Source organism: Lemur catta, chromosome 3, assembly GCF_020740605.2.
Source record: "Lemur catta isolate mLemCat1 chromosome 3, mLemCat1.pri, whole genome shotgun sequence".
Taxonomy (NCBI): domain Eukaryota; kingdom Metazoa; phylum Chordata; class Mammalia; order Primates; family Lemuridae; genus Lemur; species Lemur catta.
This window is the reverse complement of record NC_059130.1, coordinates 56,340,522-56,364,262: the sequence shown is the minus strand read 5'-3', so window position 1 is coordinate 56,364,262 and position 23,741 is coordinate 56,340,522. Positions and strand designations below refer to the sequence as shown.

Genomic DNA, 23,741 nt, shown 5'->3' with positions numbered 1-23,741 from the left:
AGAGTGCTAGGATTACAGGCGTGAGCCACCGCGCCCGGCCTTATTCCCCTTTTATAACAAAGAAACTGAGGAACAGAGAGGTTAAGCATCTCACAGTTCTTATCCACAATGCTATGCTGATTCTCATAATATGATAGTGGCAAGTGTTTTAATACATGTCAACTGAAAAATAAAATCAGACCTCCTGAATATTGTTAGGAGTAGGGTTAACTTCTTTGGAATAACAATGGAAATATTTATTTAAATGTCATTTGTACTGAAATATTTGTTTTTCAACGTTCAGCTGGTGGCAGCACTAAGTAGAAATTTCATACTAGGTCATCTAACAGAACAGAAACACTGGCCCATTCTGCACACATCAAGACTTCTGCATGTTCCATGCTTTGATGATTTCTTCAGCAGCATCCAGTGTGCTATCTTTCTGTAAATTAATGAAATAATCATCATCTTTACATATCAGCATAAATTCAAGATGAAGCAAAGATTTAAATATAAAGAATACAAATCATAATAGCACTATATGAATATTTAAGTGAATATCTGATCTCAGGTATAGAAAATTTTCAAAGTGAAAATGCAAAGGCAGAACCCCCAAAGAGGAAAACAGTTCACCAAATTAGTTATAATTTCAGAAACAAGTCAAAGAGTACAGAAGAATAATAGTTGTCTGCTCTGCCCCTTCCCACCCCTTCCTAGTAATCCCTCCATCCTCCAAGGTAACCTTTTATGGCAATTTCTGATTTTAGTTCTAATGGCTACCACGAAAATCTAAGAAATATGCTTATGCTTCTATTTCCTTCTTTGTGAACTTCACACATTAACCACCATACCTGTACTTTGCTCCAAACAAGGGAAATTTAGTTCATTCATACTACTCTGCTCCCTCCTTTCAAAGTTTCAGTTATAATTACTGAAAAATAATCCATCTGCTTTCTGAATAGGTAATACATGCATATGGTATAAAACTAAACTGAAGGGTAAACGGTAAAAATCCAGCCTTCTCTTATTCCGCTTCTCTACCTTTTCTTTCTATTTCCTCTCTACCAAAATGAGTCAGTCTGAAAGCCCATAGGTGGGGCTGAGGCAAGTGGGTGTCCGTGTGTAGGGGCCAGGGTGATGCAGCCAGAGTGGAGTGAGCAGGGTGGCCAGTGTGGGTGGCGTGAGGTGGTGGTGGCAGCAGTGGTGGTGCTGACCTGGAACAGGGTGCCAGAGCCTCAGTGGGTAAACGAGGCTCCTGCATGGTAGGGGGGCCCCATGCAGGCATCTGGCATGGCTGTCAGAGCCCAGGAGGGGCGAGGAGAGCTTCTGTGCAGGGGTGACAGTGTGGCCTGGTGTGGAGTACTGGAGTCTCGGAGGAAGGCACCTCTGCAAGAGGGTGACAGGGCAGGTCCACATGTGGTGATGCAGCCCAGGGGGCATGAGGACGCAGTGGCAGCAGCCTGGTAAAAAATGGCAAAGTCTGAGTGGGGTCAAGGGTATCTACTCAGGGACTGGGAGGGTGGGGGGAGCAGTGGCATTGACAGGAGACCGATCCCATTCAGAGGTATTGATTAAATTAATGATCACACAATGGGAGCCAGGCTTTCCACTGTTGAGGAAGGGAGTTACAAATATGGAAAGGGAGAAAACTAGAATAAACCCTGTGGTGGTTTTTAATATATTTGGGTAGAAATAAATAAAGATGTAAATATGTGTGTTTATATCTAAATGTAAATACATTTAGATATAAGAGGAGCTCCTAGTAGCCAAATCTAGGAAAATCTGAGTATCAAAATAAATAATAACAGTTCTAATAAATTATAGCCCACTGAATAAGATAGGAATCCATGAGTCCTTACTGATATATATGAATTGGTAAAATGAATAATTTTTTTATGAGATATGGAATATTTTCATAGTACCTGACCACAAAATATTTATTATTTTACAAGGAAAAAAGTTCAACTTCACAGTAGAAAAAAACTGGCAAACTCTGCCTTAATCAAGTGACTAATGTTAACATCACTAGCAATAGGAAAAATAGAAATTGTGTGCCACCTGATGCAAGGGAAAGAATAGAGCATCACTTCAGTTTTTTCCTGCCAAAGTGCATAACCTGAATCTAATCAGGAGGAAAGGTCAACCTTAAATGAAAGACTTTCTTCAAAATAATTGGCTAATAATTTTTAAAAGTATCAAAATCATGAAAGTCAAAGAAAATGAGAAACATTCCAGGTTGCAGGAGATATGACAACTAAATGCAATGCATGATTCTGGTCTGGATTGATTGACATGATTATGGCTTGAATTTATTTATTGATTTGTTTGTTAGAAAAAGGACATTATTGGGACAATGAGTGAAACTTGAATTAGATCTGAGGATTAGATGGAATGATATATTAACATTAACTTCATGATTTTGAGGGTTATATTATGGTTTTGGAGGAGAATGTCCTTGTTTATGAAGAATACACAATAAAGTATTTGGGGGTGATAGCAGCATCAGCAGTAATTAAGTTTATGACTTATTCTGAAATGGTTCAGAAAAAAAGTTATTGAAACTTTTATATTGACAGCTTTTCAATTTTCTTTTTTTATAAGTAAGTTAGGGTCCCACCTATCTCCCTTGGTAACTCAGGTTTCCTCTCCAAAGGCAACATTGGGATTTTATTAATATTATGTATCCTTCTGGAAATACTCTAGACATTTATAAGCATCTATCTCTCTATCTACCTATGTTTTCCTTTTTGTATACAAATGATGGCATTCCATACAAACTGTTCTGCTCTGTGATTTCAGCTTATGCGCTATCACTACATGGAGAGTTGCTTCATTCTTTTACTGATTTGAATATACTATCATTTATTCAAGTAGCCCCCACTAGTGAATATTTTGGTTGTTTGCAATCTTCTGCTATTACAAATGATGCTTCAGTGAAAATCCTTGAATACAAGTCATTCAAAATGTGCAAGTAAATCCACAGGAAATAAAATCCTAGAAGTAGAATTGTTGGGTCAAAGGATATGGGAATTTACATTTGGATGGAAATTTTCACACTAACCACCATTGAGATGTTATAAATTATGCTCCCACTGTCAATGTGTGAGAGAGTGTTTTATGGAATTTTTTAGTTATTTTGGTTGTTTGCAACTCAATAGATAAAATGTCATTGAGTTCTAATTTTTGTTTCTTTTATTATAAATGAGGTTGAACATCTGTTCATAAGTTTGACAGCTCCTGAAGATTTTACCCATAAAATTGTGAAGGGCTGTGTTTGCTGTATTACTTTGCTTTTGCTCTGAATTCAACCTGTTTTCTTTTGATTTCCATTTCCTTGGCATGTTTTTTGCCATCCTTTTATTTTTAGCCTTTTCAAGACATTGTATTAGGTATGTTAACTTTCCCTAAGGACTTTCAGCTATTCTACACTATCTTACAATACTGAATGTTGATGTAAAGGAGTTTGAGTCCACGCTGGTCCTCCTCTCTTGGTCTGCATGGAGGCCTTGATCTTATTGTCTAGAATTTGCCCAAAGGATTTCTCTCTGAAGTCCAATATATCAAATAAGGTATATCTCAGTGTTGATCATTGTGTAACAATTTTTCCTGAGACAAGGCATTTCCTTTCGATCTTTAGATTTCTGTCTTTTTTTTTTAATGGAAGCATTTTGAAAATAAAGCTATTAAAATTCTTTCCAGGTTCCATTTGTTTGGCTTTTCTTTTCCCAGAGACACTACATTTCATTTTTCTTGCACATCTATAATTTTTTTAATATTTTAAAATTCTTTGTTCCTTTCTGCTTCCTTTCGTTCACTTTTCTCAATCCTTAACATGCTTACTGAAGTATTTAGTGTCCTTTATGGTGTTTCCAAAGTCATTATAATTTCCAATAGCTTTATTTTTTCCCTTTAATTTCTTACCTGAGCTCTGACAGCTCCCATTTCATCTTCTTATATTATCTTACCCCATCTTCCCTGAACTTTTAGAATCTCTGCCTCAATCTCCTGTTTTAAGGGTTTTAAATTTGAAATATCAAAATTTTTATTTCCTCCTTAGCAACATTTTTCTGGTGAATACTCTCTGACACTTGTTTTTTCTTATACCTTTCTCTTTTCCTTATGGTGTCCTTTTATGGATTCATAGCTGGTTCGTTTTTGATTATTAAACATTTTTGATTGAATTTTCTTTGTAAGCTCCCACTGCCAGCACACGTAGTGTTGCTATTGTTCTAGGTAAAGTGTGTGCTACCTGCTGTTGTCCATGATTTGAATATGCGTCTGCAGATCTCTATAGGGAGGAGCTGGGGCAGCACTAGAAAAGAGCAGAAATTCTCCTTGCCTCACAGTAAAACTTACTATTAATACAATTGATGTAGGGTACAGTGAGAGGAAGTTCTCTTAGGCTTTATTTCTTCCCAAATAATTAAATTTGCTACCCCCAATTTATTATATTTCTTCCACGTTGTCTCAACACAGCTCTTAGCAATAATAACAGGGGCGAGTAAGGAAATCCATTCTGTCTCGTATAGTTTCTATCATAGATGACGTAACTGTATGTTTCTACTCTGTTTCTTCCATGATGCCAAAGGAGTCTAGAGAAGTTCCCATTGCCAGGGCACCTACTGTTCCTATTGTCAGTAATGAGGATGCCACCTGCTGGCTTTGTCTATAGAATTCGAAGATGTAGAAGCAGGATCCTTTCTAGTATCTTCCCTCTACCATCAACTGCACTGTATTTGGCAACCCTTCCTCATACCCTGGGGAATTTGTGAATTTGCTTTCCATTCTTCTAGTTGTTTCTGAATAATTTCCAAAAAGAGAATAGCGAAGGGCTGTGTTTACCATTTCAAAACTACAAGTCTTATGTTACTTATTGCTTCTGCTAGTTATGTTTAAAATTTCAAATAATATACCTCTATTTCTCAATCCACTATAAGATAAGAATATTTATAGCCTTACCCTTTCTTTAAAGTTTCAGTCAATTGAATGTTTACATTGCTAGGTTGTTAACATTTCTATTCTATTTTGAACAAGTCTTCCATAGTGTGTCTGTAGATTGTCTCTAAGAGTTGAAAATAGTGTTTACGTTATTCTGATTAGGTTTATAGATGAGTAAGTTGGTATAGATAGTGTCTTGATCTCAGTAAAACTATTTTCAGTAGCAAGAACATCTTAAAAACAGCAGTTAATACATTCAGAATCTTTTAAAGTCCAGGTCTGATGGTGATACATTCTCTCAGCTTTTAATTGTCAGGGATGTCTATTTCATTTTCTTTTTTTTTTTCTTTTTTTTTTTTTTTCCAGTCAATGAAAGGGAAACTTTATTGAGGCCCCAGGGCCATGGGGCTTGGGCAGGAGGCTGCCCTGTGGGGAAAGGAGGAGGGACCCGTGGAAGGGCCTTATTTGACCTTCTTCTTGGGGCGCAGGTTGTTGGTGTGGCCGCACTTCTTCTTACGGCAGTTGACAGCACGGGGGTGCAGGCGAGCATAACATTTGCGGCAGATCATCTTGTCGCATTGTATTTCTGGGCGAGCTGACGGAGGGAAGGCTCGATGATGCCACCTCGCAGACGAAGCACCAGGTGCAGGGTGGACTCTTTCTGAATGTTGTAATCAGAAAGAGTGCGGCCATCCTCCAGCTGTTTGCCCGCAAATATCAGACGCTGCTGGTCAGGTGGGATGCCCTCTTTGTCTTGGATTTTGGCTTTGACATTCTCGATGGTGTCACTGGGCTCGACCTCAAGGGTGATGGTCTTCCCTGTCAGGGTCTTCACAAAGATCTGCATCTCTGCGTCTGCAGCTCGGTCGCCCCGCTGAAGAGAAAGAGGTCATTTTCTTTTTAAAAGGATATTTTCCTGGATATAAAATTCTGGGCTTGCAATTTTTTTATTTCAGTGCTTAGAAGATGTTATTTCATTGTATTCTGGTCTTCATTATTTCTGATAAGAGGTCAGTTAACATTCCTCTCTTTGTTCCTGTGCATGCAATGTGTAGTTTTTGTCTGGATGCATTATAATGCGCATAGCTTTTTTTTTTTTTTAATATTTATCTTCTTGTAGTTCACTGAGATTTTTAGATCCTTAAATTGCTTTTCACCAAATATGGAAAAATTTTGGCCATTATTTCCTAAAACTTTTTTTCTGTCATATTCTCTCTTCTTTTTTGGCACTCCAATGACATGTGTATTAACACTTGATATTGTCTTTTAGATCTGAGGTTCTGTTCATTAAAAAAAATAGTTTTCTCTCTTTTTTTCAGATTGGATAATTTCTATGGATCTGTATACAAGTTAACTCTTTTTTTTCTGATATCTTCTTTTTTCTGATATCTTCAGTCCTCTGTTAAGCCCCATAAATATTTCATATCAGATATTATACTTTTAAGTTCTTGACTTTCCATTTCGTTCTTTTTTCATAGTTCTAATTCCACTGTTTACTCATGACCATCTTTTCCTTTAATTTCTTGAGCATACTTATAACATTTGCTTTGAAGTCTTTGTCTGCTCATTCCTACATCTGGTTACACCTTTAGGTCTATTTCTATTGACTACTTTTTTTTTTTTCATGGGTCATATTTTCTTGTGTTTTCACATATCAAGTATTTTTTAATTGTATGCTGAACCTTGTGATGTTTATTATATAGTAATGAATCTGTATTATGTTGTCTTCCTTCAAAGAGAGTTTTGTCTGGTAGGCAGTTAATTTCATGGCAGCAAACCAAAATTTAAACACTGCATATGAGCATATCATTTTTAGCAACAGAAAAAAAACCCCAGTGCTTTATCAATTGAAATGAGGACACTATAAATATGTTTTTCAGTAGAACAGGGAACTTACTTTAATGAAGCAAAATCGTACAAATTTCTCGAACTGTAATTTAGTCTCTGAGTTACAGAATGCTGAAACAGGGATGGCTGATAGTTTCTGAAAAATAAATAGCAAGATATAATAAGAAAATTACTTACACTTCAAATATTAATTCTGAGACTGTAGATATTAGAAACTAATAGATACTTTTAAATAGTCACAACAATTTCCAAAGAGAAAAATGGTTTTAAAATTCCCTCAAAAGCCACAAGTGGCATATCATGTAACAAAACTACATTTAATGTTTTCCAAAGCATGTCAGCAGGTTTCCTTCATAAATTAACTATAAAATATGACACAGTATTGCAAAGGCCGATAAACATTACCTTATTTTTAGTCATCCATTTCACAAATTTATAGTCATAAGGCTCATTGTCCTTCATATCAGAGAGGTCTGCATCTAGAACAACAATGAAAATTAGGTGGCCTATGAATTATATCTGAGGCAGTATGCATTTCACTTAAGTCTATCAAGATTCAAAATTTTCTTCTGATTTAAATTAGTCTGGTTTAAAATTTTCTCAGAAGATATTCACAGAATATACTGGAGTCTCATACTGCATGGTGCGGTGTGAAGTGAGGAATTCACAGAGAAGCTTTACTGATAAGCTAAGGCAGTACCCACATATACGCCTGGTTGATCATGCTTGTACATGCAGTTCTTGGCACAGGAAGAGGGTAGGAAAGGAGAAGGAAGAGGATTGTTGCCTTTTTATTTATAAATAAGATTCTATGATCATTATTAATGAAATAACAAGTGAATTATTTATAAAGTATTCATCAGTAATAATTATATCTCCAAATAGCCGTTCATTAGATTGTAAGCTCCACAAAGGTAAAGTGTCTGTTTTGTAACCTAGTGTATCCTCAACCCCTAGGTCAGTGTCTAGCATATAGTAAAAAGCATATTTGTTGAATGAATAAATTAATATTATTATTTATAAAGAATGTCTGTTTGGATCTTCTAAATGTGATCCTTATTTTTTATCTCTTAATTTCACATATTATGCTGTTTTTTAAATTTTAAATTTGGAGAAAAAACTTCAAATATGTATTCCTATTCTAATCTCTTGCCTCAAACTTGCTTTAGAGTCTGGGCAACATATTTCTCTGGCATTCAGTTTCAGTAGTCCATACTTCATATTGTTTCAACTTTATTGATTTATATTCTTGGATCCTTTTGAATGGCCCAAAGCAACTAATGTTGATGGTTACTGTAATCAATAAAATTTTACAATTTATTGCTGAAAACAAATTGAGGCACGTATCTTACTTTTTTCTTTTATTTAGTAAATACTAGTGGTTTTTTTCAAATTAACCATATGAAAGTCTTGACACTGAAGAAAATGTCACCTGCAGTTTTAAAACCAAGTCTAAGAATGTTTTTACTATACCTAATGATTTTATCTTCATTCTCCCTTATACTTTAAGGAGAATGTAAAATTTCCACATAATAATGCTAATAAAATACTACCATATGCTTACTATTAAGCATGTTACACGATCCTCTCATTTAGTTGTCACCACAATTCTGGGTGGTAGTTACAATCCTCTCTTTATAGGTAAGAAACTCAAATTACTGAAAGGGAGGGGGGGAGGGGGAGGAAAAAAAAAAAGAAACTCAAATTACTATTTCAAGATATATGTGTATATGTGTGCTTAATTCAAGTTTGGCCCTAACAAAAACTGACAGCTTAAAAAAGTGAGAATCTAGGAGGAACAAGTTCTAGTGTTCCATACCACTGTAGTATGACTACAGTTAACAATAACATATTATATATTAATGGTTTCAAATAGCTAGAAGGGGGATATTGAGTTTTGTCAACACAAAGAAATGAATGTTTGAGATGATGGATATGCTAATTACCCCATCTGATCATTATACATTGTATGTATTGAAACTATGTACCCCCATGAATATGTACAATTATATGTAAAAAAAATAAAATTAAAAAAAGTAAGAGACTAATTGTAAATTATGTAAAAAGTTCTATGTGACAAGTACACAATAGTAGTGTATTCAAAGTACAAAGCAGCCCAGAGAAAGGCGTGATTACCTACAGGAGTAGAAAGAAGACCAGAAGGTTATTAACTAACTGTAACTGACACTGTACTACTCATTTTTTCTTGTAAAGCTTAGAAAAAAGGAATTTATTGCTATGGTGCAGAAAAAGGAAAGAAGGGAATACATACAATTATAAAGGTTTTATAGTCAGAAGGTAGCTGAAATCTATTTCTTTTGAAATGCCTGAACTAGAGATTCTCAAAGGAACTAAACAACATTGTTCTTTATTGAAGGAAAGAGTTTAAACCACATGCATTAGCATATTTAAGTAATCTGTGAAAATCCAAATTGGTTTTTGCATTTCCACCTCCATAATTTTGGATCCCATTATCTCACTAGAAAAACTGTAATAATCTCCTTATTTGTCATCTTACCTTCTAATCAAATGTTTCCCTTTTGAGTTCTAAGATGAAGCTCACTGGTCTGGAAAGGTACTTAGTAAAGCAGAAAATGGATAAATTTATTGGTTAGGAAATGGATCTCTGGGTTCAGAGGTCAGCTCTGCTACTTAGTAGTTGATTAACTTCAGTAAATTACTTAAGTCTCTCTGTATCTCATCTTTATTAATAGTTATATAATATTATAGCACCAATCTCATATGACTTTTGTGAGAGTGTGATATTTGTAAAGCTCTTAATATAATACATACTACCTCATAAATGCTCAAAAAATATTAACCAGTTAGCCATTGTTATTAATTGTACAGAGAAGTAATTACTATGTTCATGAATATTATGGTCTACTTTTATTCTTAAGCTACCATTAGATGGAAGTTTTTGTTTTTATCTTTAGCAAATGATAGGACCAACCTATAGTACATGGAAGAATTCCCACATTGCAAATTAATCTAAGCAGACAAAAGAGTAAAATAAAACAAAAATTTTCTTCATATGTAGGAAGGTTTTATAGACATTAACATTTTTCCACATGGATGAAGGAAGACCATAAAGGATATCTCTTTTTCTTTTTTTCCATCATCAGGAAAGTTTTTCTGACTGGGTGTGATGGCTCACACCTATAATCCCAGCACTTTGGGAGGCTGAGGTGGGATATCTTGAGGCCAGGAGTTTGAGACCAGCCTGGGCAACATTGTGAGACCTGTCTCTACCAAAAAAAAAAAAAAAAAAAGAAGAAGAAGAAAGAAAGAAGAAAAGTTTTTCTAACTGAAATCCTTTCTGCTCCTATTATAACCACACTAGTTCAAGATCTAAGTCCTAAACTATTAATAGTATTGCATGTAGGATGGGTTGACTGAGGAAAGAATGGGAAACTAATTGAGAGTTTAGTGTAATACTCCACGTTGCATCACAGTCCTTTTGATATTTAATGTCGCAATGTGATAAATCTCTTTTAGAGTCTACTATCTGGAAAAGTTTGGTTCCAGGAAAGAACTCTTCTTTAAAAAGCTGTTAAATTCCTTTTATTCAAGAATTATGTAACTAATTCTATTTCTATTTGCCTTTGGTCCCAGGAAGTTTGGTCTCAAGATAATACTAATTATAATATATAAACCTCCCCGGTAAATGAAATGTTTGCTTTCTCCTCACCCTATGTGTCATTGATTTTTGATTTATATATCATCATTGCTATTTATATATTATTGCCTAGAAGACTTTTAATATGAATAGGCTAAAATTCCTTTTGGAAGCATATGAAGTACAAATCATTTTCTTATAAATAAACAAAATAATTCATGTAGAAAATCTTGTGGATTTCTGATTCAAAGGCAAAAATATAAATGATGACAACTGTGCTATTTCTTTTTATCATTTCATGAAATGAGCTTCACATTGACACCCAATATGGGAAAAGTGCTTTCCAAACCTCAGAGTATGGAACATCTTAAGGGGTTTTATATACAAATGGAGCTTGGGAGCCTGCCAGTACAGCTCTCTGGCAATAGGACTCGAAGAGCCTCTGCTAGGCACAGCCTCTTCTTCTCTCACAACAAATGAAGAAATAAGCCAATGAGACAGGAAAGAAAAGTTTGCTTCAGTTTGAGCCTTATGTCGTGAATTCATATGGTTCCCTACTTCCTGTTGGCTCTGGGAGGTGTTCTACCTCTTCTGTATCTCACCTGACCAACACATGTGAACCTAATTCTCCCCCTGGTCAGAGCTCTCCTAGAGAGTGGATAGAGATCTTGGTGGGAATAACGTGGACACAGTCAGACAAGAGCCACAAGGGTGTCTGCCAGTATAAACAAGTTTCCTGTGAGAGGGACATCTGGTCATGGGTCAGACTTAGGCATTAGGCTGTTCACCAGGATAAAGAAGTATCCCATGAAAGACACACTGTGAACATCCACGAACACCTCCCTTGGAGCCCCACCAGGGCAGGGCTAGAGTTTATAGTCATTTTCCAGAGAAAGAGACCTCAAAACCTACTTACAGGAAAATCATAACACCTTACTTTCCTGAAATCTGTGAAGATGCCAATAAAATATTACAAGAAGGAGAAATTGCTAACATCAAACACTTGTATTAGAAAATTTCTATGTGAAGGATATAATGTTAAAAAATAATCACTGTTTTGTTATAAAACAAAAAATTTCTTTTATTCTTTCCAGCTTTATAAAACTTAGTATAAATAAAAAAACTTCAGTTTTTCCAGTTCATTGGCATATAACTTTATTGTAATAAGATTTTAAAACATTTAAAGCTATATTTAGAATGGCTGTAATTTCTGTCAGAATAAATTAGGCTTTAAAGTTCACTACAATTAATGTTTTTGTTTTTTTTTTAAGAAAAGTAAGTTATAGATAAAACACTATCTTGCTTCTAACTTTAGATTTGTATGGCATGTCAGAATTACATATAACAGCTTTAGGTAATATAAAGACTCTTGCTTTTTGGCGATACACCTATTTCGAATCTAGCTGTGTGACTTCAGGCAAGTTATTTAAAACTTTCTAAATCTTCTTGTCTGCAAAAATGCAGCTAATGTTTTCTTCAGAAGGGCATTTGAGTGCTTGGTACATAGTAGATCCTTAATATAGTTATTCTCCTTGTTTACTTCATTCTAAAGAGGAAAATATTCCCTGATGGTTTCAAAATTTCTACAAATCTTATTTTTCTAACAAAATAGTATTTTTTTTGTTAAGTGAAAAGGACACTAAAATTTTACTCAAATGAACACAGAGTACATATCTCATTTCATGTACCTGTGTTTTAAATTACACACTGGAACAGAATGACAGCAAATTCTATGTTTAACAGAATACCTAGAGCAACACCAACTCCAAAGCCATTTAACAAGAGGCGAAATACCTAGAAGTAAAGATAATTGTAGAAAAACATTGACATTGTGAAAATTCATCCTTTTCTATAGATAAAATGCTGCTGTGGCTTTGACACCAATCTTTTCTCCATAATTCTGCTATAATTTTACACATAAGTTTCCATATATTTGAAACAATAAAAATCTTTACAAACCTAGCAAAGACACATCAGCAATGATGAAGTATCCTCCATCAGGAACTATGGGTTTTAGGCCAACACTCTCAAGTAGACATACCATCCGATCTCTTTTTACTTCTAACTCTTTTGGCAAAGAATTAAAGTAACACTCTGGATCATCCATGCGCTTGATATCAACCCAAAAAGCTTGAGCCAAGGCTTCCTGTGTGTTAAGATTGAAAAACGTGGAAAGGAAATATGGCCAATGTTACTTCTTGCTTGGTTTATTGGTATAATAAATAAAGATTATTTGAGTAACATTATTGGCAAAAAGGTCACTCAGAAAATCACAGTTGAATTACTGTAAACTTATAAACTCTATAGATTAATGGAGGAACCAGTTATAGCTAAATGATTAAATCTAATGTGAAGAGCTGAGAATGAGTCATGAAATCCAAATCAAAAAAGAGGTATTATTATATAAAGATGGCATACTTGGGAAGAAAAAGACAGTAAGATATTTTCTACTGAGGTGAGCTATGGAATGACTTGCTAAATCTGAGTCAGAAAAATGACCAGAGAAGTGATGAAGTAGTCAGTTTTTGCGCATTACCTTGGAGGACACAGTGGAAATGAAAGCTGACCCACTGTGAGGAGGGGGAAATGTACCTCTTTCCTTCCCCATAGATGTGCAAATCCTTGACATAATCATTCATATGCCAAGAAGGTGGTGTAAGTGTAACAGAGATTAGAAATGAGTTTCTGGAGCACATAGAGTGACTCCTCTACCAGTCTTCAGGCAAGTCAGAAGAGCCAGGAGAGAAATTGGGCCAAGGAAAAGGCTGGTGCTGTTAAGTGCAGTGGACTGAATGTTTATATCCCCTCAAAATTCATATGTCAAAATCCTAACCCCCAAGGTGATGGTATTAGGGGGGTAGGGCATTTGGGAGGTACTTAGGGCAGGTGATTCCCTCAGGAATGGTGCCCTTACAAAAGAGAGCTAGCTTGTTATGTGAGGACACAGCAAAAAGGCACCGTTCATGAAGAAACGAGCCCTCACCAGACACTGAATCTGCTGGTGCCATGATCTTGGATTTTCCAGCCTCCAGAACTGTGAGGAATAGATTTCTGTTGTTTATAAGCTACTCAGTCTACAGTACTTTGTTATAGCAGCCAGACCAACTAAGACATTAAGGATCAGGCAGGTGTCTGAGAATGTAACAGGTCAGGAATAGGTAAACAAGTCAGAATCAGCGCATCTATAAAGAACAAGGACCTGTACAAGCAGAAGAGCAGAAGCTTAACAGGCAAATGTGAACAGGGGCAACTTAGAAATAATGCTACTCAGAGCAAACCAGGAATTCCAGGCAAATAATTAAGAACTTGGAATAGGTAAGAGATAGACAGACAGTGCAAAGTAGTCAAATTTTAAGGAAATGAATCAGAAGCAAAAGATATAAACAACCAAAGACTACATTAATTGAGTTAGTAAATATACCTTAAGTACCTATGTTAAGCCTGACATCCTGATAAGTGCTGGGGATATAACAATTAACAAGATAGACATGGTCCTTGTCTTCATGAAGTTTCCAATTAGTGCATATTGGAAGGAGGGAAAGGGATGAGACAGAAAACAAATAAATGAAAAAGGCAGGATATAATTTGTTCTGTTGGAAAAACTGAGAGAGGTCCAGTGTGGCTGGGGGGTGTCAAGAGAGACAGTGAGGAAAGAGATGAGACGGCAAGAGGGGGCAGTATCATAGAGATGCCTTCCTGCCAAAAGAAATTCCCCAGTACCAAAAAAATCTTAGATAAATAAGGATCAGCTGCTTTAGCCTAGAAATCTGTGGTTCCCCTGGAACCAAGCATGGTAGTCTGAGGACAAAACCAGGCATGTGGCTGAAATGAGGAAGAAGATGGTTCAGAGAAAAGATGTTCCAGATTCTTAGCTATAGCTTCCTTTTCCTTAGTAACTTGTTCATTTACCATAGAGGAGATATTGCCCTAGAAAATTCCAAGTGCAGGAGACATAAACATCCATCTTAACTGTAGCATTACCCCAGACACCTCTCTTTTTCTCATACTCAATATGTAATCCATTGACAAATACTGTGGGCTCTACTTTCAAAATAGAGTCCAACCACTTTTCACCACTGCTACCATCCCCATATTGGTTCAGTCCACAAGCATCTCTCTCCGGGACCACTGCAGCAGCCTTCTCACTCAACAAAGCAGCCAAAGTTCCTTTGATCACACAAGTCAAACCCTATCCCTCCTGTGCTCAAAACTCTCCACTCACTTCCTATTGCACTCCGTCCTTACAGCGACATACACGGTCCCGCTCAGTCTGACTCCCAGCTACCCCTCTGATCTTAGCTCCTACTCCTCTCCCTTGCTCATGCCATTCCAGCCTCTATGCTGTCTGTCCTCTGCTATAAACATGCCAGCCAGGCTGTCTACCACTGGGCCTTCGCACGTGGTGTTCTCTCAGTTTGTTCTCTAAGTAACCATGTGACTGCTTAATATCCTTTAGTTCACTGTTTAAATGTTACCTTCTTAGTGAGGCCTTCGCAGCTCACCCTATTTAACATTTTATATTGTCTCCCCTAACCCCCATGGAACTTTATATCCTTCCTCTTTATTACTTGTTTTCCCTCTTCATATCTATCAACATCTGACATATTTTAAAAACATTTATTGGTTTATTAATATCTGTATTTCCCCATTAGGTTGTAAGCTCCATGAGGGCAGCAATTTTTGTCTGCTGTATGTCCAATACTCAGTAAATATTTGTTGAATGAGTGAATGGATTTATTTTGGGAGGATGAAATGAGTTTAATATATAATAAAACCTAAAGTCTGAACTAGTATTTATCATGGATTATTTTAGAGAGTCACTAAACAGAGTACTTTAAAATAAGAATTTTTTCTCATTCAGTAGGTATTGTTGACAGGAAGCAAAAAAATTAAGTTCAGTATAGCCAATACATTTTATTCTTTTGCCCTTTTAACTGCCTTCTAGAAAAATAATATTTTTTCAGTGTTTTGATTATTCATAGAATAATGGAAAATAGATCTCTATTTCTATAAATATGTAAAAATATAAAATATTAAATATTTTAATACTGTTTGAAAATAATACAAAAAGATATATTAAAAGATATATAATATTAAAAAGATACACATTAAAAAGTCTTGAACCTATCCTTGTCTCTTGCTGTTAATTTCACCTACTCCTTTTACCTTACAAATACCCACTTTTACTAGTTTCTTTTGGACCTTCCAGAGATCCTTTAAGAAAACACACACAGTTTTCTTACATAAACTATAGCATAAATATATACTGCCCTGTATCTTGCTTTTTTACTTTATAATATATTCTGGAAATCTTTCCATATCAGTAATTGAAGAGTTTCCTCATTTTCTTTCTTTTTTTTTTCTTTTAAACAGACAGAATAATAATGGTCCCCAAAGATGTCCATGTCTTTAAGAACCTGTAATGCAGAACCTGTAAATATGTTCCCTTCCATGGTAAAAGGAAATTCATGGATGTGATTTAAATTAAGCATTTTGGGATGGGCAGATTATCCAGTGGGCCTAATGTTATCTCAAGGGTCCTTCTAAGGGAAACAGGGAGGTAGGAGAGTCAGAGTCACAGGAGGAGATGTGTTGACAGAGGTTGGAGTGATGTGACCACTAGTCAAGGAATGCAGGCAACCTCCAGAATGTAGAAGGCGCGAGGAATGGATTCTCTCCTGGAACCTCTGGAAGAAACACAGCAATGCTGACACCTTGATCTTAACCTTTCAGGAACCATTTCAGACTTCTCAGTTGCAGAAGATTAAGATAATAAATTTGTGTTGTTTTAAGTCACTAAGTTTGTGGTGAGTTGTTACAGCAGCAATAGGAAACTAATTCAGTCATATAATATTTCAATGTTTAGATAGATCATGGTTTAGTTAACCAAGTGTCTGAAGATGGATAACAGACTATCTCCAATCATCTGCAATGAATAGCCACGCACATACATAACTTCTTACATGTGCAGATAATAGCTTTAGGGTAAATTCTCAAAAGATGGACTGTTGTTTCCTAGGGCAAGCATATCTGTAATTTTGCTTGGTGCTGCCATTGTCCTCCACAGAGTTTGTAGCACTTTGTACTCCCCACCAGCAATGTATGATTGTTCAAAGCTAAAACTTGGTGTATTAACAACACCAACTATTCTTGAAGCAGAGAATATGTGTCTACTCCTGAAATCTTAAATTATATTAGAAAGCCCTGCTAAAGGAGGGCATAAAGAGAAAAACTAAGTCAATTCAAATATACAATATATTATAAAAGTAACACCTTCACCAAAAGACCATGCTTCAACACTGAGTTACACCTACCTGTAAAGGAGTAGCACAAGTATAAATGGTGTTTTGTTGAATTGTCTGTAAATGTTTTATCAAATGATTAGGACCAATGGACCAGCCAATCTGGGAAAGGAAAAAATAAAAGAATATTTCAAAAAATAATCTAATTGTATATACCAAATCTAAGAGAGTAGTTAAACTTAATGCAATTGTTAAATATATGCAATTCCAAAGTATTCACACTGTGAAAGTAGTGCAGAGAAAAATGTGTCACTAGTTGATTCTATAAAATGAAAAATTAAGCAAAAGATCATTAAGTATAAAACCTGTATAAAGTGAATATGTAAGCATTTAAAACACAAAATAGTCTACAAAAGAAACAGATGCCTACTTTTAAGCAATAAGATTTTTAGTCATCTCACCTTCCAGCCAGTTACACTGAAAGTCTTTCCAGCACTTCCTATTGTTATTGTTCTCTCCCACATACCTGGAAAAGTGGCTGAATAGGAAAAAATAAAAAGTTAAAATAATTACTTTCACATCAATCCACATTCAGGATAATGAAAACGTAACAAAGATATATACATTCAATGAAAATAAGTGTATTATAGTGTAGTCAGTATAGTTATTTTAGTAGGGTTTTAAGATAATGTATCTTTAACTCAAAACACAGCTAAAACATTGCAACACTATAATGTATCAAAATAACATAGAAATGGATTTAATAATTTCAAGGAGCAAAATTATTTCCTGGGCAGGAGTAACAGTGGTTTGAGCAGGCAGTGTTTCAGGCTGGCTCACGTGGCAGCTGTCACAGGAGCTGTGGCATCTTGTGTTCAGTGTTTGTAGTGACTGTATGTTCAACACAATAATTTTGTGGCATAGCTTTGGCTGTTGTTCAGTCCCTTTTATTCTACCCATTTTCTGAGGCTATTTCTCCATGCTTCCTAGAACAATGGTTCTTAAAATGTGATCTCATACCAGCAATATCAGCATCACTGGGAAATTTGTAAGAAAGGCCTCATCCTACACCACTGATTCAGAAACTCTGGGTGCGGGGTCAAGAATGTGTGTGTGTGTGTGTGTGTGTATGTCTGTGTGTTTATTTTCCTAATAACTTTATGAAGATATAAATCCCATATATAATTCACCAATTTAAAGTGTACATTTTGGTGGTTTTTAGTATATCCACAGATTTGTGCAACTATCATGACAGTAAATTTTAGAACATTTTTTTCACCCCCAAAGTAGCCCTGTACCTTTTAGCTATCACCCTTTAATATCCCCATGATCAACAGCCCCAGAACCTGTGCCTTAATGAAGTTTATCAAACACACATATTTTCTCCATAAGGCACGTCACAGCCTTCTTGTGCTTAGGAACACTAGACAGCACTCAGCACTATGCTTGGGGGCCATTCTAAACAGCAGAATCACAGTGAAAATATTTGTTTATGGTGTGAGCTGAAACAAGGAGCACAGTGTTGACTTATTCAGCTTCAACTGGGAATGTGCGTGTAGGGTAACTCTAAGTTTTTGCCCCTCTTTAAATGAAACTCCATGAGTATTGATTTTGGAGTTATAAATATATCTTAGAGAGTAGGTGAATTCACAAATATAGAACTTGCAAATAATAAGAATTGACTGTATAAAGGTTTTCAAGCTGATTAACATTTTTAATAAAGTCATTCATCCATTCACCCATGAAATACTTATTAATTTTAATTAATATAAGTTTAATACAATCAAATTAAATTAATATAAGTAATTTCAGTCTATCATGAAATACCTGCCAATACTTGTAATAGTAGGAAAATGATATAAATTGGAAAAGTTATAATTGTATTCTCTGTGGACTATAACAAAAGCCAAAGAGATAAACCTGGAAAATATTTAGAAGTTCCACTTGAAGAAGGACTATTCTAATATTTGATATAAGTAATTATATCCCTTCAAGTTTTGAGTCATTTCTAGTCTTCCAAAGCACTCCAAAAGAAAACCATGACACATGCCCCACTTTTCTATTTGATCTGAGAACATCCAAACTAGGGATAACGCAGAGTATCACTTCCTTTAAAGTAATAGCATATATTTAAAATCAGGAAGACCTATTAGAAACAACAATATGTATAAGTAAATTCTTGGAAAATAAGGATTACCCAGAGAAACTAATACAATCCTAACATGCTTTCACTATAAGTTATATATGAGAGAAACCAAAACTACTCAAATATCAAACATAGGTTTCATTCATAAAATATCAAATCTATTATAGCACTATTTAAAAGAAGAGCTAAGTAATGCTGATGACTATTTTAGTCATAAATGTGGATGTCTTTTTTTTTAAGGAGTAAGCTGATCAGCTGAATAACTTATAAGGAATTTTATATTAATTTTACAAAAATCAGTCTATTTGTATATAAATGGGGGAGAAGGTTTTTTTTTTATTGATTAAAATATCAGTTTACTGACCAGGAAACATCATTTGCTTCTTTTTAAAATTTTTTTAATTTTATTTTTATTTTCTTTTTTTTAGAAGACAGGGTCTCACTATGTTGCCCAGGCTGGCCTCAAACTCCTGTGTTCAAGTGATCCTCCTGCCTCAGCCTTTCAAGTACCTGGGACTATAGGCGTGTGCTGCCATACCCAACTTAGGAAACATCATTTGAATCAAAAATCTGACTGAATAAGAGCAAATTCTACTATTTCATAAGAAGAGCCTTAAGTAATATTAAAATATCTTCTCAATCTTGGAGATTTGGGGACCACAGAAGTTAATGTGGATAGGCAGAAGAGATGACCACAGTTTGGTGTGTGAATGTGGTAACTTACAGGCAAAAAAAAAAATCTTTCCAAGTCTGATGATTTTAGAAAACAATATGCACTATTTTGTAAGTTTAGATTACAGTTACACCTGAATGGCAACTGGTCTTTACACTGCTCATTTATGACTCACAATCCTTAATTCAGCCAAAGCAGCTATAGCCATTATTCATAGGCAACTAAGGCTTCAATAGAAGCCATAAAGATTAGAGACACGAGGAGTGCTGCACCAGGGAAAACTGCCTCTGTGACAACAGGAACATGAGAAGATGATGCTAATTTCATGATGTAGCCTTATTGCATTATATTAAAGAACTGTCGCACTTTTCAAATTGATATAATAGCCATTTTGCATTGTTCATGTATCAAAGATCACTGTATTTGATAGAATACCTAAGTTTTTATGCAAATAAGCTGTACTTTCTAAATAATGAAATAGTGAATTCTTTTTTTTTCCCTTTAGTTTTATGGGCTATTAAAACAACTAAAAAAATCTGAGTTAAAAATATATGTCTTGCATATCCTTAGCAAATAATGTCATTAGTTACACTTTACCCTGAAGGGCTTAAAATTATTAATAGTAAATCTAAACAATAAATATCAGGATCACTTAAAGTGATCTTTTGGAGCAAATATTGCTAAATTGAGTTAATTACAAAAAAAAAAATTACTTGCTCATGTTGAGAAATAGTTCAAATGACCTGAGACAAAGGTCAAGAACAAGATGGGCAATGGTGGACTCTGATGCAACTGAGACACATGATAACATTTGCTGTGTTAAGGTACTACTATGCCCTGCAAATCCCTGGCTGCCCCTCTGTTTATATATCCTCCCTGGGAAAATTCATTCCATGGGTCCAGCTAGTACCGAATTTTAATGGCTACCAAAAATATATCCCCTCATAATTTGAATCTGACCATTAGGCCTGTAATTCCACTTGTCTACAGATATCTATTCCTCTACATCTCATAGACACTCAAACTGACATGAGAAGCAGGTTTCAAGCATGAGAAGCAGGAATTTCCTTTGCTTAGCTCTTCCTAGACACCTGCTCCTTCTCTTGCCCTATTTACTCTGGTTAAGCTCCTCATCACTGCCCAGTAGTTCAAGCTAGAAATCTCAGAATCATACTTGCTTGTTCTCTTCTCACCTTCAAATGCAACACTCTATACCTACAGTTACTACTTTTAAGCAGCCCCCATGTACCATCGCCACTGTCAGGGCATCTAATTTGCTTAAGACCCTCATCTGCAGCTGGGTCTTACTTTTACCTATAAAAAAAATCTTATCATGGAACCAATTCCCCCTTTTGTCATACCTTTAGTTCTTAAAGTATGCTCCCTGGCACTGTGGTCATCAAATTAATGTACAGAATTTAAAAAGTCAATTTTAAGTTTTCTTCCATATAATTTTCTTAAGCCTTCAGCAACTGCTGCCACTTATCTGATAGTGAATGCTCCGACAGCGAAACAAATTAGCATTTAGTAAATGCATATTAATGGCATGACAAAAACCAGTAAAACTCAAATGTGTTTATTTTAATAGCTCTTTGTTACAGACAAGTATGAATAGAATTGTGGGTTTTTTTTTCTTTTTTTCCCTGAATACATTCTGCACAGATAGAATTGTGGTTTTTATATTGACTTCTAATTGACGAATTTCTGTTAGGAAAATTGCTTCTAATTTTAGGATGCAATTCCTAATACTGCTATTTCATAATGCAGAATACAGTGGCTTCAAGGTGATCTACCACTAAAGTAAGTTTCAGAACCACTGACCTCTTCAACAAAGGTAATCCTCTTTATTCTCATAAACAAAGTACGTTAGAATCATCCTGATTCTACCCTGATCTGTGCCAGTTACTATAACACACCTGTATAAATCAAACCACTTAATCTTTCTTAAGTATATCTTGGTCTTTCACACCTCCTTGCCTAAGTACATGCTGGGTTATCTGAATTTAGTTTCTGTTTCTCTGCCTAGCTAATCCCACCCTTTGCCCACTTCTTTTCTGATTCCCTCAAGTAGCTGCTTTCTCCTCCCAGCTCTATAGCAATTTATTTGTAATGTACTACAGGAACAATTATGACACCTACCATAATGCAACAATTGTTTATATCTAAGTGTACTAATTTTTTAATTTACCTATTCTGCCACAATATCTTTTAGTCATCCTTCCCTCATCTTTCCATCCTTCCTATTCATTTATTCATCAATTACTTTCTGACTGTCTACCATGTGTCTATTCTGAAAAATGGGGATTCAGAAGAGACCCAAACAAACAATAATCCCTACCTTCTTGCACTTTAGAAGTAAAATATATAGATTCTGAGTTTTACTGCAAATGAGAAAACAGAACAGAAGGACAAAAATGCTGGAGAGAGAGGTGTAACTATTTCAAATGTGGTAGTCATGAAAACTGACATCAGAACAAAGACCCAAAGGAGGCAAAGGACTGAGCCATGTGGATATCTGGCAGAAAAGTGTTTCTAGCACAGGAAGGGCAGGTGCAAGGACTCAAAGGTTGCAGCCCAGCTTATAATCCTATATTTTACATAAGTTTGGACTACCCCAGAAGACACTGCGGCATTTGTGAGATGGCCCAATGGTACTGGCAAAATCTCAGGCAAGGGCTGAGTAGCAATACCTTACTGCCCCTTTAATTTCTCCCTGTTGACCTGGCATTTTGGCAACTTGCTCAGCAAAGACAGTTCAGAACCTCTTCAGGAAGATGTCAGCTCCCTGTGTTTGAAGTACCAAGTAATAGCTGGATTCCTGCAAAGAAGCCAGGGATATAGGCAAAAGAACCACTTCTCTTATTTCCTATCTTTATATTGTGATCCAAAATCTATTCCCCTAAATTTGTACTATCTGTTCTTTAAGCTGTTCATTAATTCACTCAAGCATCATTCATTCAAATACTATTTTTCAGTGCTCATACAGATACCCATTACAAAGACTATTTTAAAGCTGGTCCGGGATGGTTTCCAATCAGTTGTTCCACATGTGCCCAAACACATTTAGATTCGTGACTCTATGTAATAATCAGTACCTATTTTAAAATGCTTATTTCCAGAATATACAAGCCATTCATAAACCTCATCACTGATGCAGAGTGTGTCATATTTGATGCAAAGGTCAGCAATTACTCGGAGTTCCTCTTTGGTATACACCTACACGTGTTAAAGGAAAAAGCACAGCCAATTATTATCCAACATAGGAGAGAACGATAGGTCAGAAAACTGTATGAAGAAAGAAAAGACTTATTTACCTTGCCAAGGGGGTTATGTGGAGTATTCAGTATAATAGCTTTGGTTCTGGAATTAAATTTACTTTCCAGTTCATGAGGATCTAATGTCCAGTCCGAACTAGACCATCTTTTTCCATCAACAGGTTTCTAAGCATGAAGAATGAAGATGTGATTTAATTCAGTTAATTCATGTTTGCTGTCTTACTAATAAATAACCTAATAAGAAAAAAAATTAGAGAAAGGCATGGCAAAGGTAACTGAATAAATGACTAACAAAGAACATAAACAAAAGAAACTAGGCTTTAGTTTTGCCTTGAGAGCCCAAAAGGACCTAAGTCTTATGCTCACACCTGTTAAATGGAAAAATGAACCCTGTCAACATTAACAGCAGTTAAAGTGCTTACATTCCTTCATAGGAGCCAGCTATAACTATAGTTAGAATGTCTGATATTATAAGACTAATAGAAGATTCTGTGACTCATTGTAGTGTTTTAGTTATTTTGAAAAGATTTTAAAAAGACAACTAGACAAATGCAGATATTTGATAAATCAAATCAATCAAAGTAGAAACTTTATCAGTGACAAAGTATTAGGTCATTAAATATGAAATGTCTGCTTTAAAATCAAAAGTTTGGTCTATAATATCTCAAAAAAGCAGTAAAATTAATCAAAGTATGCATCTAAACTATCGACACAGTTTTGCTATCTTAACAGTAGCTTGGGCTGGGCGCGGTGGCTCACGCCTGTAATCCCAACACTCTGGGAGGCCGAGGCGGGTGGATCACTTGAGGTCAGGAGTTCAAGACCAGCCTGAGCGAGACCCCGTCTCTACTAAAAATAGAAATAAAAATTATCTGGCCAACTAAAAATATATAGAGGAAAAAATTAGCCAGGCATGGTGGCGCATGCCTGTAGTCCCAGCTACTCGGGAGGCTGAGGCAGTAGGATCGCTTAAGCCTTGGAGTTTGAGGTTGCTGTGAGCTAGGCTGACGCCAAGGCACTC

General features: G+C 35.6%; 2 protein-coding genes across 4 annotated transcripts in view; both read right to left on the bottom strand.

Moving 5' to 3' along the window:
- Positions 1-214: 214 nt before the first annotated feature.
- KYAT3 (kynurenine aminotransferase 3) overlaps positions 215-23,741 on the bottom strand; it is a 56,205-nt gene continuing 32,678 nt past the window's right edge. For 2 of the 3 annotated variants that reach the window (XM_045547583.1, XM_045547584.1), the window contains exons 7-14: positions 22,760-22,885; positions 22,541-22,661; positions 17,088-17,164; positions 16,699-16,788; positions 12,344-12,530; positions 7,171-7,244; positions 6,815-6,901; positions 520-1,439 (exon numbers count right to left, since the gene is read on the bottom strand). In XM_045547583.1, the coding sequence (XP_045403539.1) occupies positions 1,215-1,439; positions 6,815-6,901; positions 7,171-7,244; positions 12,344-12,530; positions 16,699-16,788; positions 17,088-17,164; positions 22,541-22,661; positions 22,760-22,885 (987 nt within the window). In that variant the 3' untranslated portion in view covers positions 520-1,214. Of the gene's footprint in view, positions 422-519; positions 1,440-6,814; positions 6,902-7,170; positions 7,245-12,343; positions 12,531-16,698; positions 16,789-17,087; positions 17,165-22,540; positions 22,662-22,759; positions 22,886-23,741 lie in introns of those variants that run through there. The other variant, XM_045547585.1, reaches the window with a different exon arrangement.
- Positions 5,284-5,802, bottom strand: LOC123635431 (ubiquitin-60S ribosomal protein L40-like). Its single transcript, XM_045547587.1, is given in 2 exon segments — positions 5,284-5,497; positions 5,500-5,802. Coding segments are annotated over 2 exon segments (384 nt in total). The 5' UTR covers positions 5,765-5,802; the 3' UTR covers positions 5,284-5,378.